This window comes from Mytilus edulis, chromosome 6 (assembly GCF_963676685.1).
Source record: "Mytilus edulis chromosome 6, xbMytEdul2.2, whole genome shotgun sequence".
Classification (NCBI taxonomy): Eukaryota; Metazoa; Mollusca; class Bivalvia; order Mytilida; family Mytilidae; genus Mytilus; species Mytilus edulis.
The window spans coordinates 17,182,651-17,200,874 of record NC_092349.1 but is presented as its reverse complement, the minus strand read 5'-3'; the positions used below and the strand labels follow the sequence as shown (position 1 = coordinate 17,200,874).

At 31.9% G+C, this 18,224-nt stretch overlaps 1 protein-coding gene across 1 annotated transcript; it reads right to left on the bottom strand.

Moving 5' to 3' along the window:
• Positions 1–256: 256 nt before the first annotated feature.
• LOC139527251 (uncharacterized protein CXorf65 homolog) lies at positions 257–13,806 on the bottom strand. Its single transcript, XM_071322585.1, has 5 exons — positions 13,437–13,806; positions 9,346–9,432; positions 6,675–6,791; positions 3,020–3,091; positions 257–2,125 (listed from the first exon to the last, which is right to left on the bottom strand). The coding sequence occupies exons 1-5, from the start codon at positions 13,483–13,485 to the stop codon at positions 1,992–1,994; spliced, it is 459 nt and encodes a 152-aa protein (XP_071178686.1). The 5' UTR covers positions 13,486–13,806; the 3' UTR covers positions 257–1,991.
• Positions 13,807–18,224: the final 4,418 nt, after the last annotated feature.

Genomic DNA, 18,224 nt, shown 5'->3' with positions numbered 1-18,224 from the left:
ATTTTTTTGGATGCATCATTCTTAAGTATTTTTTGGGTTGGTTTTTTTTTGCAGCAATTATGAAACAGTTTGTGTTTTCATCTGAGAAAAGTTATTTCATTTTGGACAACCAACACAAATTCACTTTTTCCCATTTACTAAACCCTTGTCAACAAATATAAACAAGACAGTTACATTATTGATTATAAAATGCAATATTCCACCATTTTGTTTAGTTTGAAAATGCGTCAATAATAAATAAGTAATGGAAGACCTGTTAGATTTAACAGCTTTATTATAAAATATTTGGACAAAATATATCTAACAGTTAAAATAACATGGTATAACAATAAAAATATGCATATTTATAATGTCATGGTTTAAAATCTACCCTAATTTTAAGATGTTTTTATCTCCCTTTAGCAAAATTCTAGGTGATTTTTATGAGAGAAACAAATTATGCACTAGAAAAATGAATTTCACAAATGGGTTAAGGACAAAATCTTTTAGATCAATTCAAAGATAAATTTTATCTTGACGTAATCATTTCAGTATGCAAAACAAAGATTCATACCCCTAATATTAATTAGAAAGGTTCATGGTTTATATATTAGGCATGACACTGGGTTTCTGTCTGTTTGTCCCTAAATACAATTTTGTCTCCCAATAAACTTGTACAGACTTTTCGGCAAATTTTTTACCACTTTTCTATAAAGTTATGTTTTTAAGTTAATTTTTTAATGATGAAAAATAGGGAAATTTGTATGTACAGTGAAATAAATGAAATCTAATTGATTTTCAAATATATCTGATGTCTGAAGAAACCTAATCTTTCTGCATGACAACAATTTCTAAATTAAAAATCATACACTCAAAAATTATTCACAACTGATAAGTATTTATGAAAAGAACAATTTTGACATTCAATACTTTCCTCAGTATCCTTTAAATAGATGTACATGAAAAACTATTGAATATTTCAGCAATTATCTTTCTGCATGATTAAGTTTTTAAATAAGAAATCATACACTTAAAAATAATATTCAATTTAAAAGGCATTCATAAATAGATCAATTTTCATATTATTCAAAATTTCCCTCAGTAACTTTTGTTAAACTATTATTAAAACTACTATAAATAAGGTTGTTTTTACTTATGGAAGCTACCATTTGATTTGTATGAAATTTGAAAAAATGTAGGACAGGAGTTTTGAGTAAAAAAATAAGACAGGATAAGAAACTTCGCAAATAAATAAGGCTAGGATGACAATTTATGTAAAAAAAAGTCAGGATAAACTGATAAAAAAGAATGGACCGAATAGAGTGAAAAATATAAAAGCAGGACAGAGATTACAACTAAAAAAAAGAAAGGACTCAATTTTTCATCCTACCCTACCCCCCAATCCCCCCTACAAATCAAAGGGTAGCTCCCTAGTTAATGTGTAAAAAATCCTGAAAATGTGTGTGGTTATGTAGCTGCAAATATGAGTCCCTGAATTCTTGTTTTGTGTAACAGATATATGTCTACAATAATGTCTTCTCTTAAACTACTGGAGATGGAATGGAAATATAGAAACGTATGCCATAGGGGGATCCAGGGAGGAATTTGTGCAGAGAATTTTGTTGATTATATAGGGAATCACTGAAGCTTGACTGGAACAGCCCCCTCTAACAGCAGTCAGTGGGCCTCCCTAAGAAGAAATTTTTTGATCCGCCTCTGAAAACTTACTTTTTTCACAGATAATATGTACTGCAAATATACAAACTCCCTGTATTTCAATTTAGTGCAAAGTAAAAGTTGGGGATAGTCTAGCAGAGGAATCGTAACTCTAATGGTCCTTTTGGATTATTTTGGACGAAAAATTGTAAAAAAAATATCACAAGGACCTTTATTTAAAGAGCTACTGTTCCGCCGCTAGGGACAAACATCCTGAAAAAATACAAAAAAAATAACATACAAATTAAACATTTCACATTCAAATTTACATAGTTTTTATATAGATTGATATGTTTTTATCTTTTCTTTTTCTCTCCACTGCCAGGTCGTTTCATTGGTGATTCATTCCTACTTTTACTTGATTTGCTTGGAGTTTTCTTGTTATTCTTCTTTGTCCTTGTCTGTGGACGAGACATGCTGTTCAGTTTTACTGAAAATAATAAAAAATCTTGTGTCATCTAGTGTAAAAAAATAATATGAGAATTCCTCTCTATTTCAAGAGGATCAAACCTATTCTTGTAAAATGCAACTTAACTACTATTAGAGGTATGTATTGCTTTCATTTCTCCCAAAACAAACCAGTATCTTGCAAATGTCATACAAATGAAAAGTTCTTTAAAAAGTACCTTTTTCTGACAGAGGGGCATACCTAACAGCAATTCTACAACATTCCAATTGAACTCTAAAATTAAGGAATCAAGGTAAGATATATGGTCAGACCCAAGGGGAGGGACCTGGGGGTCCCATGTCCCCCCTTGCGTGGGAATAATTTGGTTGATTTCATAGGGAATCACTGAAGCATGACTGGAGCACCCCCACCTTAGGTCAGTCAGTGCCCCCCCCCTTTTATATAAAGTTCTGGATCAACCACTATAAGATGTGGGCTCAGTCGGACTTCTGGTTTATACTACAGCACAGGTTGTTACATTATACACTTAAAAGATTAAAATTGGGTAATTGAAAAAACACAATCACGCCTGGGAAAATTAACAATAATCCATTTACCAAGTAGATAGGATATGTTGGTCAACACAAACACAAGATTTCTTTTCTTTATCATAGTTAGGGACGACATCAAAAGTTCAATGTAGGATAAAAAACTTAATTCACATAGTTTTTTCACTGACACCCCCACCCCTGTCTTAACTTAATTTGGGAAAAATTGATTTACCAATAGGGATATATGTAAAAATCAATTTTAGATATACAAAACTTGTAGAATTTTAACCCCCTCCACCCCAAACTATTTGATTTATGTTTTGTATCCTACATCGATCTTTTTTAATGTCGTCCCTTAAAGTGCATAATAGAAATTGATATTTACCCATCAAATCAGAATTATATTCCTCTAGATTATTGAGTAGTGAAGTATACAAAAACTTTCCATCATGACATCCTGAAAAAAGAAGTAATCAATTAAAATCTATTCAACTATACTATATACACAAATCTGTAAAATTACTTAAATCTGCCAATCTTAAAAAAAAAATAAAAACTATATAAAGATTTTCAATATGTTGTATACGGTAGTACGTGCCATCTGCAAGAAATACTCATGTTAAACTTGACTTAAAATCAATTTTATAGTTTGAATTAAAATTTATTAGGTGTAAATGATCAAATCTATAGATCTTTAAACAGTTAGAAAGACAGGTTTTTTTTAGACAATTAAACAGCCCAATGACTTAACTTGTCATGCAAATTGGCGGACTATGCTCTGTATGGGTTTTGCTCATTGTTGAAGCCTGTCCACTAACGTATAGTTCTATTAACTTTAAATATATCAATTGGTGTGGTTGGCAATCATATCACATCGTTCTATTTTATCAAATATTTTGAATTACCATTTATTGGTGAATATATAACAAAGTACTATAGCTGATAACTGAAGACCTGTATGGGGTTTTTTTTCAATATTCCTTAATTTTATGGACCATCTCCTCTTTTAATGAAAAAGCTTTATCTGAAAAATTCTTCTATATAATCAATTTTTAATGGTATTTGCAGAAAGCATGTGATTTCTTTAATAATCATTTATTTCTGTAATCAATATATTTTTAACGATTTTTTTTTTAAAACATTATTTATTTCTATAATTCATAGGACCAATTTCTCTAATCTTTATTTACGTTTTACAAATTATTATTGATTCTGTAAACCCAATCAAGAATCGTTTATTTTATGGTTCAATTTTTAAAATTCTACAACAAAATGGTTCTTAACAATCAAGGTCAAAATTTTGTACTCCTCACATACAATTCCCAATAAAACTATTTTCAATCTTTAAACGTATAATAAATCAATCTTGTAAATGTATCGTGAAATGAATATAACAACAATTCATTCAGTTACTTTGAATAAGTTTTTACTTGGAACAACAGTCCTTTTCAGTATCTAGGAAAAAGACTGTTTGTTTTATCTCAAAAAGGCTTTTATGATCTTTAATTTCTTGAAAGTCAAACATAAGATGTTATTTGTTGAGAGGTAGACTAAATATTTGGGTTTTCATTACACCGTCCACTTAAATTTCAAAATAAATTCTGTTACTGTTGAACAAAAAGTTTTTTTCTACAAATATTTAACACTTTAGTAATTTATAAATGACTGTATGTTTGTCCTGTTGATAACCTTATAGATTGTTTTTAATGTGATTTTTGACAACTGGATATCAAATAACACTTGCAAAAAATGCATGTTTGTGATTCATTAAATTTTACAAGTTTGTCTGTCAAAATTATAAATGTTACAGGAAAAAAAAAATTTGACGCTGCGAATTTCTTATTGTCCATCAATCTTTAGACAAGACAGTATCCCAACAAAATGTTCTTTTATCGAGTTTAAAAACCTTCGTCTTGTCTGTAAACAAATGAAAACAACCTTGTAAATTTCACGACTCCAAAGCACTTTTCTGGATTAACCTCATAGCCAAATATTTGGAAGAAACGATAGTTGAAGGGCAAAAAGACTTAAAACCATAGTTTCTTTAACATTTTAAATATAAAAAACGGACAATTTTAGATACGGGGCGCCGAATGGGACTCTTGTGGTTTTGTACAAAATTCAATTCTGTCATAACAAAATCATTTTTGTCTTACAAAACTATGTGCTACAGACTTGTTTTGTGAGAACTTCAATTTTGTGATGACAAAATTCATTTGTGTAGACAAAATTCATTTTTGTCATGACAAAATTCATTTTTGTAGACAAAATTCATATTTGTCATGACAAAAGTCAATTTTGTCTTAAAGGTATGCAAATATAAACATATTTGCATACAAAATTGACTTTTGTTACCTGATATGGAAATTAAATCACAAAAGTCAATTGTGAGACAAAATTGACTTTTGTGAAACAAAATTAACTTTTGTGAGACAAAATTGACTTTTGTGAGACAAAATTGACTTTTGTGAGACAAAATTCAATTTTGTCATTTTTGTTGAGACAAAATTCAATTTTGTCATTTTTGTTGAGACAAAATTCAATTTTGTCATTTTTGTTGAGACAAAAGTCAATTTTGTTAATTTTGTTGAGACAAAAGTCAATTTTGTAAATTTTGTTGAGACAAAAGTCAATTTTGTTAATTTTGTTGAGACAAAAGTCAATTTTGTCAATTTTGTTGAGACAAAAGTCAATTTAGTGACGACAAAATTCATTTTTGTGGTGACAAAATTCAATTTTGTAACAACAAAATTGACTTTTATGAGACAAAATTGACTTTCGTGAGACAAAATTGACTTTCGTGAGACAAAAATCAATTTTGTCGAGACAAAATTCAATTTTGTTAATTTTGTTGAGACAAAATTCAATTTTGTTAATTTTGTTGAGACAAAATTCAATTTTGTCAATTTTGTTGAGACAAAATTCAATTTTGTCAATTTTGTTGAGACAAAAGTCAATTTTGTCAATTTTGTTGAGACAAAAGTCAATTTTGTGTAACAAAAGTCATTTTTGTGTAACAAAAGTCAATTTTGTGTAACAAAAGTCAATTTTGTGTAACAAAAGTAATTTTTGTGTAACAAAAGTCAATTTTGTGTAACAAAAGTCAATTTTGTGTAATAAAAGTCAATTTTGTGTAACAAAAGTCGATTTTGTATGCAAATTAGTTCACAGAAACCAAACTAAACTAATTTAAATACAAAATTGACTTTTGTCGCTCAATTTTCAAATTAGGTAACAAAAGTCAAGTATGTGTAACAAAAATGAATTTTGTCATGACAAAAGTGACTTTTGTCCGCTGATAGATAATTTTGTATGACAAAATTTCAAATTTGTAGTATGATACAAATTTTGTTAAACTGAACTCATTTTTGTTGAACAAAAGTCACTTTTGTCCGTACAAAATTGAATTTTGAGTACAAAACCACAAGAGTCCCATTCGGCGCCCCGTATTAGAAAGACTGATTGTTATAAATCATTTGGCATGTCAGTAACGAAGTACTGGGTCTGGACTGATAATGACCTCATTTACATTAAAATGTTACCCTCATTTACATAGAAATGTTACCCTCATTTACATAGAAATGTTACCCTTATTTACATAGATATTTTACCCTCATTTACATAGATATTTTACCCTCATTTACATAGAAATGTTACCCTCATTTACATAGAAATGGTATACCCTCACATACATAGAAATGTTACCCTTATTTACATAGAAATGTCAAACTAATTTACATAGAAATGTTATCCTCATTTACATAGAAATGGTATACCCTCACATATACATAGAAATGTTACCCTTATTTACATAGAAATGTCAAACTTATTTACATAGAAATGTTATCCTCATTTACATAGAAACATTATACTCTTTACATAGAAATGTCACCTTCATTTACGTATAAGTGTTTAATTGCTCTTCTAAGAACAAAAGAAAATATAAAATAATTATTCATTAGTACTATGTAAATCAGATGTACACTGACGCCCCTCTGACATGAGACGATTACATCTAATACACATACGGCCTTACTTACGTTCAACCCGAATAAGTATATAAGTTTCCCGTCCATTCACAACCTCATTTGCGTATTCTTTGCTGCGTCCAGACAGATTCTTTACTTGACCCTCCAAATCAACGAGGTCTATAATTACTGAAAAGAGAGATGAAGAATTATTTTTTTAATATCAGAGAGAGACATATAATGAGTGTATTTAATTTTTTTTTAAATATGGGACTGTTGTGAATAGAGCCAACGATGATTATAGACAATATGATATAAAATATCACCTTAAGCGAATTAAGACAATTAAGCCTCAGTCTGAATCAGAGCCTAAACCATGAAACAAAAAAGAAAACAAAAAAACACATTTATATCGAATAACAGTATCAAGATTCGGGGAAAAAAGAGAGGGTCGTAAATGACGCATTTAAAATTATCGTCGAGCGATATTTTTTTGTTGTCTCTCTTGTAAGCCAAAAAAGACTTTTTTTTCGATCAAACGTATGATATATAAGTAGCTGGACCACAAGCCTGCATGATGTCGCACATTTTGAAAAAAATATATATTATTTTTTGCAAATTATACAAAATTTCAATCGCTTCAAGTTGATTGCCATTAAAACTAAACTAGGTTTCATGCATCATCGCTAGTCAAGGATTACTATCCGGTCCCCTCCTATGTTTGTGGTGGCAAGAGTTACGACCAAGTCCCTCCTCTCATTGTCTCCTTGTAAAGAGGAGGGACTTGGTCGTAATTCCATTGCGGCTAGCGGAGATGGGTTCCATAAAGTACCTTAAGGTCTTCTCTTTATGACAATGTATTAGATGACTTCTGGGTCTTTAGATTTATTTTTCTGACACCACACGACAAAAAAGGAAATCTTTAATTTAAAAAGATTTGATGCTTGGCGTTTCTAAGATCAGATTTTAAAATAAAATTTGAAATCGATAAAATCTTCTGAAATGTACTGTTATCATTGAAAACATTCTATCATATGGCTTCCAGTGACACCAAACACTTTTTCTAAACATCTCGTGCGTAGACCAGCTGAAATGCTTGATCCGGAAGCAATTAACCGTCTAATTACCACACTAAATATAATACCAATTCAAATTTTATCAAATAATTATTGAATACGCATAATAAAATAAAAATTTATAATAGGAAAAGTATCAACCTGCCTGTCAAAGTGACATTAAATTATAACCAATTTAGATATTGAATGACTTGTCAAACTTTAGTATTTACGTATTAAGTGCTTCCAAGTACTATAAACTTGATAAATTTCATAGATAAAATAATATTTTCAATTTTGTTAAATTCTTATCGACTTCTTCGTGTCTCACTTCTTAACGTTTATAAAGGTAGATATGAGAGTCATTTTTATCGTAGATCTTCAACATAAAAAGGGTTATACTAATTATGTACTATCACCAAAATGATCACGCCTACATGTTTAAAATATAAAGTTATTACATCTACTCAAAGTCTTCTTTGGTGTGTGTGTTTTAGAAATAAACACCAGCATTATTAATTTATATTGCAATTAATCAGAGTCACCATGCACAAAACGTACAGATATATTGACTTATCACATTGTCATACATACAAATCCATCACTATGAATCGACCTTAAATTAAGCTTATAGTTCCTCTTGTTCATTCTGATTCAGTTTTTACATAAATAAGGCCGTTAGTTTTCTCGTTTGAATTGTTTTACATTGTCTTATCTGGTCCTTTTATAGCTGACTATGCGGTATGGGCTTTGCTCATTGTTGAAGGCCGTACGGTGACCTATAGTTGTTAATGTCTGTGTCATTTTGGTCTATTGTGGATAGTTGTCTCATTGGCAATCATACCACATCTTCTTTTTTATATTTCACCGTTACATCAGAACATTCATCTGATTTAATATCACGTCTACGTATTAAAACTTTCTTGTGTTCAACCCTCGAACTTTTGTATCAATGCTCTCAGCTAACCCACTTTTGCACTATTGTATGATACCAGTGCTTTCATCTAACCAATTATCGCACTATTGTATCAGTGCTTTCATCTAACCCACACTACCCCTATTGTATCAGCGCTTTCATCTAACCCATTATCGCACTATTGTATCAGTGCTTTCATCTAACACACTCTCGCACTAGTGCATCAGTGCTTTCATCTAACCCACACTCCCACTATTGTATCAAAGCTTTCATCTAGTAACCCGTTCTCCCACTATTGTATCAGTGCTTCATCTAACCCACTACTTTTGCTTTATCGTATCAATGCTCTCATCTATCCCGCTCTCACATTATTGTATCAATGCTTTCATAGAACCCATTCTTGCACTATTGTATCAATGCTTTCGTCTGACCCGCTGTCGCACTTTATTGTATCAGTGCTTTCTTCTGACCAACCCACGTACATTAGTGTATCAATGCTTTCATAAGATCTAACCCACTCTCGCACATTATTGTATCAGTGTTTTCATTTAACCCATCCTTGCAGTATCAGTGTTCAGTTTCATCCAACCCCAAATACCACGCATTCGTATTAACAATTTCATCTGAACTACAGTCGCACAATCTCCGTTTGAAACCCATTAAACTTTATTTTAAATATGCTGTACCAAAGCTGCATGGGTTGGTTGTTACACCTGCTACTCGTGTGTGTTAATTAACCAATCAGCTTGCAAAAATCTCAAAGGGTACTTACTATCGTCGTCACATCTACACTTTCGTCTAATCCATTCCATCAACGTATGACTAGTACACCAAGGGTTAAATAAAGCTTCCTCACCATCTGAAAAAACACACGGATCATTCATTATAAGTTTTGTAATTAGATATATATGTATACTATATATAGTGGACACCATGACCATAATTGAGGGGGAGGACAGGGGGTACCCTTCTCCCTTCTCCCACCCCTCTTCTCCTTTCTCCTACCCCCGTTCTCCTTTATCCCATTAGAATAAAACATCTCCTTTTGAGATATTTTTTCTTGAAATATTAGATCAATTTTTAAAAGGAGAGATATTTTATTTTTTCTCCTTTCTCCCAGCCTTCCTCTCCTTTCTCCTACCCCCTTTCTCATTTCTCCCACCCCCTTTCTCCTTTCTCCTACCCCCTTTCTCCCTGTCTCCCTTACCCCTGTCCTCCCCCTCATAATTGAAGAAATTTCCCTAATAACAACACCTTTTCGGGAACTTCTAACATTCATCATTGTTGGATTAAAATGACATTCCAACATTAGCCAATTTTTTTAAAAGAGGGGCGAAAGATATCAGAGGGACAGTCAAGAGGCGAGATTACATACGTGCACACAAGAGGAGGCGGGTGTTCACGTGCTGGTGGTTAATATATGGTCTGTTGTACCATACATGCAGTTATTTTTTTATCCATTTTATCTCTTTATGTGTAATATAATACATACACATCAAACTTATCACACATTTTATATATTTTCCATGTAAAAAAACAGCGCAAAAATTGATAACCTGTCATTAACACAGGCAATCTGGACCCTTTTCGGGTTTGTTTTATTCTTTCCATTCGTTAGTTCTCAGTGTTGCTGTTGTTGATATTTTTCCCATGATATGGTGTGTTTAGTTTTGAAAATATAATATCGCCAAAAACTAAGATTAACTTTGAGAAACGTTAAATTGCACTATACTAGTAAGTATAAATAAAGTGTTGTTTTTGTTTAACCTGTAGAACACGTTGAAGATTATTAAAATTTTAAATCGCATCAAGAAAACCTGGGAAAGTTTACTGTAAAAAAATACATATATGCGATTCCGCTTGCCATGCATACCGGTAGTTCATGTTAAAAATCTAATTCCATTCTATTTTCAGTATTCTCTAATCAGCCAAAAGATTATGAAAAATATCTGTGCCTTCTTATGCATGTATTACTGGGACATGTTTTGGACTGAAATTAAACTCTGTGTATAATCCTATTTTGGTTCATTAAGTATGTATAATGCTTTAATTGAATTTAAATAAGATCGATTTAATTCTCCGCATGAAAGATAAACTAAGTCTGGTCAAAGTAAATAATTAAATTAGTGAAAGTACAATTTTAAATGAATCGTATTACGATAAAACTGGACGATTATATATGAACAATAATTGTTTATTGTAATTATTTATGGAATGAGTAGCTAGGAAAATCAATGTCCGTCATTACAGAACAAGAGGGGCTTACTTTCTTGGTTTAGTTCTATGGTCTGTCCATGTTAAGATTCAAAAATAAATGTAACAGCAAAAAGCATAAAGGTCATATCCTAATCGGTATTAAAAATGTGACAAAACAGACAGTGCTAATTTCTAAACATTCTCGTTTGAATTGTTTTACATTATCATTTCGTGGTCTCTTATGGCTGAATTTGCGGTATGGGCTTTGCTCACTGTTCAAGGCCGTACGGTGACCTATAGATATTAATTTGTGTGTTATTGTGGTCTCTTATGGAGACTTGTCTCATTTGCAATCATACCACATCTTCTTTTTTTATATAGAAATGTTTAGCAATGTGCCTGTCATGTGTTGAAAAATGACTATTTGATGAAGATAGCTTTGAAATGTCAATGTGAACGCGATGTAGATAAATAATTGATATTAATCAATGTTTTATGTCTGATAATTACAGTACTAGAAAAATAACGACTAGGATCATTTGGAATACAAAGAACTTGAAGAGTCGATAATAAAGCTGCAGATTTCATTTCCATGTCGAGTTTTCAAAGAATCAATAGAAAATCAGAGCAAGACAACGACAGTCACATGTCACAGTGCCAGTAGCAACATTAGATGTGAAAAATCTTCTAAAACCAGTTTCGAATCCAAGGAGGTGGTAGAAATAGGAATCCCTTTTGGACGAGCAATGCATTTGAATAGAGACATACGGTTGACAACCCCCTTAACCCCCTTTTGAAAATGACTAAAATCCTCTTCTGAAAACTGATCCCCCTAATTTCTTTGTGTTTCTTTCTATCTCTCATTGTAAGTACTGTTTCTTTTTTAATTTACCAGGAATTAAAGTGTATGGGAATTTACATTCTTAACTCTTCGCAAGAGCAAAATGACACAGAAATTAAAATTGTAGGCCACCAACAGTGAGAAAAAGTCATGCATTCAGCAAAGTCAGTTACGAAAAGAACCCGAATTGATATATGCGTCTTTTATCGAATACGTGCATTGGTCATCATATATCTATTGAACGAAATTGTTTTTGTTTTCCTGTACAAGTATTTAGATACAAAATGTTTTATTAAGTGTGTTTGGGCTATTAACTCAATACTTCAAAAGTTAGAGTATCAACTATTCAGCATAAGCTTATTCAATCTAATCGGTAGCTATGTTACCAAACTAAACATATTTCACTAATGTTCATGTAAAAGCCTGGGAAAAAATTATACATGTAATATCATATCAATAAAATGGCATTTTAAATAGCACATAAAATTAATAGGTATAAAAATAGTTAAATGGGACTAGATATATAACTGAAGCTTGCTAAGAGAAATATAAACAACTTTCGATGCCTACATCCTTGTCGTCTTATCTCACGATTTGGCGGGAATTGTGTCAATGGCAGTCTTATTTTTCTATTTCAAAAGATATATATAATTGTAAAAAAGTGATGTGGTACATACATTAAAGAGACAGCAACCAAACGATCCAAATTAACCAGAAAAGACATTTAGAGGTCAACATATGTAGTAGTCAGGGATGAATCAAGCCATTTTCAAAGGAGGGTGGTTCCCAACCCGGATAAAGGGGGGTTCCAAACAAATGTCCACATTCAAATGTATTGATCGTCCAAAAAGTGGGGTCCAAATCAATTGATAAAACTTCCCCAAACTTGGGGGTCCTTTCTTTATTGTTGAAGACTGTAAGTTGACATCATGATGTTTTTTGTGTTGTTTGGTTGCATTAAAAAAAATGCCTTTTACCACACTCAGGTACTTGCCTCTCAGAAATATTTACTTTTAAAATACCATGATACAACACGATTTAGTTTGTAGGTACTTTTTAAGCGAATTCGTTAAACGTTTGTTGGCCTACCTTCTAGAAATCCAGGTTAAATGACATGTTTACATTCAAACTTCAAGATACAGAAAGTGTCCGATTCAAGAGTAAATTACAAATATCATAAAATACCTTCGCTTTATTTCTCGTGAGAGTTTTCCCCAGGGCGTATAGTTAAGATGGTATTGGACTCTTATGGCCGAAACGTTGTTTTTTCAGTTTTTTCAAAAATTTGTAATACAAATTCTTTGTATTTTTTTTTTATAGTTTTTTTTTTATTCCGCCCTCATCCAATTCAGTTAATGCGTTGGCCCCTCTAGGCCCCTCTTTTAGAAGAAAGAAATCTTAATCATTATTGGGCTCAGGCTTAACACTATATCCAACACAAAATCTTAATCATTATTGGGCTCAGGCTTAACACTATATCCAACACAAAAACCTAAACATACTTATATAATGTTCTCTCTATAGTCGGGATCCGGGGGGGGGGGGGGGGGGCTGTGGGGACCGGGGCCCCCTTTTGAGGGAAAATTTGGTTGATTATATAGGGAATCACGTCTGAAGCATGACTGGAGTGCCCCCTACCCCCTTTTGGTCAGACAGTCAGAGCCCCACCACCACTTATGAAAAGTTCTAGATCCGCCACTGCTCTCCTTTTCAGTTTTAGACAAATGTATTAATGTTTGACAAATTACTGTTTGCTAAATTAAAAAAAAGATCAATTTGCGATTGAACGAGAAATTAATTAAGATATTGTACTAAGTGGTACTTACCGCCGTATTTAACAATGATAAACGATTGATCTGGTACTGTATCCGTCATCGTGCATCCGTTTATAAAGTATCCAAATATATATCACTGTTCTAAATTCAATTCAAATTATATTTGCGTACCATTTTAAGGTACTTTTCATTGAATATCAATCATACAAAAATATTCATAAATCCACACACCAGATAAAATTCTATATTTAAATGCCACTGAATTCAGGTGTGAAATCTAACGGATTTTAAACAATGCCATGCAATCAACAGGTAACAATACGTATGCTGTCTCGTTGTCAACAATACGCGTCCTTTAAACAGATTGAAATAACGAATAAATAAATAGGTTTAGTGTTCATTCAATAAACACGGTGTTCATGTTATAGCATGTCCCTTTTCAATAAATTTGTATTTACCTGTCAACACAAAGAACGGTTAGGCTCCGTGGTCCAAATATTTACATCTTAAATATTTAAAACGCTTCATTTATAATTAATTGATATTTATGCCACAACACGTAATTCCATTAGTATATACTTATATTGAAAATTTGATATTAAAGACCGTGTCCATTCGTCTTTCTAAAGAAAAAGGGGGATCTTATATTTCTGAAATGCATTTTGATGCATCTTACCATTAAGCATATTAATTGATTATTTATTAATGATGTTAGATTTGCTTTCTTTAAAATTACAAATAAATACTTAATTTATAATATGACATGAGTGAAAAGTGTCATTTAAAAAAAAATGTATCATGATATAATTGGTTATTTGTCCTCATTGAAATTATATTCTTTATATATTCTCATTTTGTCAATAAACAGAAGTTTAATCCACTTATTTTACAATTAACAACTCTGCCTGATATTCGTATAGATGTCCTGAGATAAAGCCTTAATTATCACACTATATTATTATTTGATGTCCAGTCAGAATTGGGACGTTAAATCCCATACATCGTGTAATGAGAGTGTCTCGATTTTTAAGAACCCTTGCAACAACACTTTGAGGGGTCCGGAAGTGGCCTTTTGGGCTGTTGCAAGGCTAAATGTCTGTCCCTATCCAATACACCCTTATTTTCCATAGGCATTCCAAATTTCCCCGACCATCATCTCGGATGGTCTCTATTATTAAAAGATCTACCTATATTGTATTTATTGTTAACTTGTTCCCGTCCTGAACATACATGAAATGTTTGCCACTGGACATTAAGCAACCAACAATCAATCAATCAATCAATCACTATATAATTATGATACAAAAAAGAGGATCATAGTATAGTTACTTATTTTCAACTATTCTTCATATGTTTAACTTCATAATGTTTTGTAAACTGGCATCGTTTTTTTAAATTAAATTACATAAACAAATGTTTAGATTAAAATTAGCCTCTCTGTTGAAGGATATTAAAATTATTCCCTCGAACTCTCTTGTAAGTTATCCTAGACCATATTGTTTGGCTGCTTTCTTATTGACATATACCATCATATGACAATAGATAAACTTGCTATACCGTGGCCTTTATACCGAGTGTAGGATAAGGATTTGGGAGAAACAGAGACATACATACATTGAAGTTTGTGTCTCCAGGGGGGGGGGTCACTCTTTTAGTTAGAGTCTCAAATTAATTGACCAACTACAACTGTAACAAATACATTTAGAAAGATTAATCACGAATGATTTTCAGACCCCCTTCATTCAGACATATTAGTTGTGACTGAACGTACAGACCATCGAGTTTGGAACTTTTTCATATTTCAGTGCATCATATTTTTATAAGGAAAAATAGCGAAAATTGATGTATCCTAAGTGAGTCTGTGATATTGCTGAATAAATTATAATTGCTAGACATGAACATGTTCAGACTCATAATGAACTTTGAACTTAAACCTGTAATTTGTTCCAAGCATGGCATTGTTTTCCATTTTTCAATGTAAGCAAAATTATTTTAATCCACGTAATTAATGAATTAAACAATTAATTAACAGAATATAGTGCATTAATTCCCACCTAAAGTACTTATTGACTTGTTCAGTGATAACAATTAGTTAAAAAGTTTCATTTACATTTCCAACACGATCTAACTCCATCCTCCATGTAATTGTCCAAGACTATACTATAATTTATTAATATTTCCTCAAGAATATTGGCCAAATTGCGCCGAAGTCTACCTCCACAAAGAGCAAGATCGTATTTTTTTTATATATATAATAGTAGTTTGTTTATCTGTAGGCAAAAGCATCTCTCCTTCCCTTTTTTCCTCCTTTCAAACAATCTATGGTTTTGACTATTCTTGGTTATGCGGTCTTCAAGGTTTCAATAAATCAATCAGTTATCAACCTATCATTTTACGCTTCATCAAATAATACTTATCACTAGTCTTTCAGATCATCAGTCTATATATACATTCTTATTCAGTGCATGAAGTCTCCAAATATTTTACTGCAAAAACGTCTGCTTATATCTTAAAGAAGCAGAATGCAGTTGCAAGACTTGTTTTATGCTTTTCTTCTCTGTGTTAGATTGACTGATTGTTGTTCTTTTCACGTCCAGTGGCAAATATTACTGTGTTAGATTGACTGATTGTTGGTTGCTTAACGTACAGTGGCAAATATTGTTGTTAAGATTGACTGATTGTTGGTTGCTTAACGTACAGTGGCAAATATTACTGTGTTAGATTGACTGATTGTTGGTTTCTTAACGTAGTGGCAAATATTTATGTTATGATTGACTGATGGTTGGTTGCTACATCCAGTGGTGTAAGAATGACTGATTGTTGTTTGCTTAATGTCAAGTGGCACATATTGCTCTGTGCTACACAGCTACTTTTGCATAGTTACTATTTCTGTACTAAATATTTGTAGTACTAGAAATCTACTTTTAATATTCAGTACTATTTTGTTACTCTAAAATTATTGTAATATTTAGGTATTTTACAGTACTTTATTTGTACTTGAAATTTAGGTACTACAGATTTTTGGTTACTACTGTTACATTTTCAGCATTTTGAAAGTTTTTCTATTTCTATATCTCTTAAAGTTATGATTTTCAAACATGGAATATTGTATTATTTCTGTACCAAAATATTTAGTACAAATCAAGTACTGTAAAATACAAGTATCTAAATATTACATTAGTTTTAAAGTAAAGAAATAGTACTAAATATTAAAAGTAAATTTCCAGTACTGCATTTTTTTAGTACAGAAATAGTACCTATGCAAAAGTAGCTGTGTAGATTGACTGATTGTAGATTGCTTAACATCCAGTGGCCAATATTACCTTGTGCTAGATTGACTGATTGTAGTTTGCTTAACGCCCAGTGGCCAATATTACCTTGTGCTAGATTGACTGATTATAGTTTGCTTAACACCCAGTGGCCAATATTACCTTGTGCTAGATTGACTGATTGTAGTTTGCTTAACGCCCAGTGGCCAAAATTACCTTGTGCTAGATTGACTGATTGTAGTTTGCTTAACGCCCAGTGGCCAATATTACCTTGTGCTAGATTGACTGATTGTAGTTTGCTTAACGCCCAGTGGCCAATATTACCTTGTGCTAGATTGACTGATTTTAGTTTGCTTAACATCCAGTGGTCAATGTTAGTCTGCTAGATTGACTGATTGATGGTTGCTTAATGTCGAGTGGTCAATATTACCTTGTGCTAGATTGACTGATTTTTGTTTGTTATAATAAATAACTTGTTTGCTTATTGTCTAGTGTCATATATTACTGTTAGTATGATCAATTGTTGTTTGCTTCACGTCAAATGGTCAGTATTATACTGTAAGATTGACTGATTGTTGGTTGCTTAATGTCCAATAAGAACTAAAAGTGTTTTATTGACTGAAGGTTTAACGTCCAGTGGCATATATTACAGTAAGATTGATTGTTGGTTGCTTAACATCCAGTGGCAAACATGTCAGTGTTAGATTGACTGATTGTTGTTTGCTAAACCTCCTGTGGCAAATATTACTTGATGTAAGACGGAAGGGGACCAGCATGCATTTAAAATCAGCACACAATCTAAGACTACCTAACACAATTTAAATACTAGTAATTATAGACTAGAGGGTATGCTTTGCAATATACTTCCAGAGCATCATGTGTTATGAATTATTATTTGCAAATTTCTTGATAATAAGTGTGGCTAGTATAAATGTTTGGGTGATAGATAAATTCAGACACAAAAAGCAGCATGGATTCATATCCTGTTGAGGGGATGACAGAACATTTGTTAACTTATATTTACAAATCCAACATTATCAGACGTCAGTCCAAATCTTTATATACTGTGGATTCATTTATTTGCGCGGATTACCGAGAAGATGCATATTCGTGAATTTTTAAAGTCTGCATACAAGCTTATAGCAAATTTGTTATTCGTTGAACTTTTAATTTCATTGTTCACCTTTAACAACAAAAGCCACGAAAATTGGTATCCAACGAATACTAATGAATTCACAGCATATTAAAATAAACACCATGTAATGATTGATTGTTGGTTGCTTAACATCCAGTGGCAAATATTTCATGCATGTTCAGGACGATAAACACCATGTAAAACTATTTCCTAATCAATTCTACAACTTATACTGATTGTCGTCTTAATTTCATATGACAACAGTATACAATATACATACGATCAATCTTTACTTGCATAATTGATTTCCATTATACAATGTTATTAGGTAATGTGCATTGCAACAAGTAGTTCATTTTTTCCATACATTATCTTACATATATCTTTCTACATAGCTAGAAGTGGTGTAATGTCCCTATGTAAAACAAGAGAGTT

Bases quoted from the DNA above. Each gene is read 5' to 3' on its own strand.
- LOC139527251 (XM_071322585.1), bottom strand. From the start codon at position 13,485: ATGACGGATACAGTACCAGATCAATCGTTTATCATTGTTAAATACGGC. The intron at 6,792-9,345 runs GTAAGTACCCTT...CTCTCTTTTCAG, and splicing joins GTGTAGATGTGACGACGATA to TAATTATAGACCTCGTTGAT. The intron at 2,126-3,019 runs GTAAATATCAAT...TATTATTTTCAG, and splicing joins ATATAATTCTGATTTGATGG to TAAAACTGAACAGCATGTCT.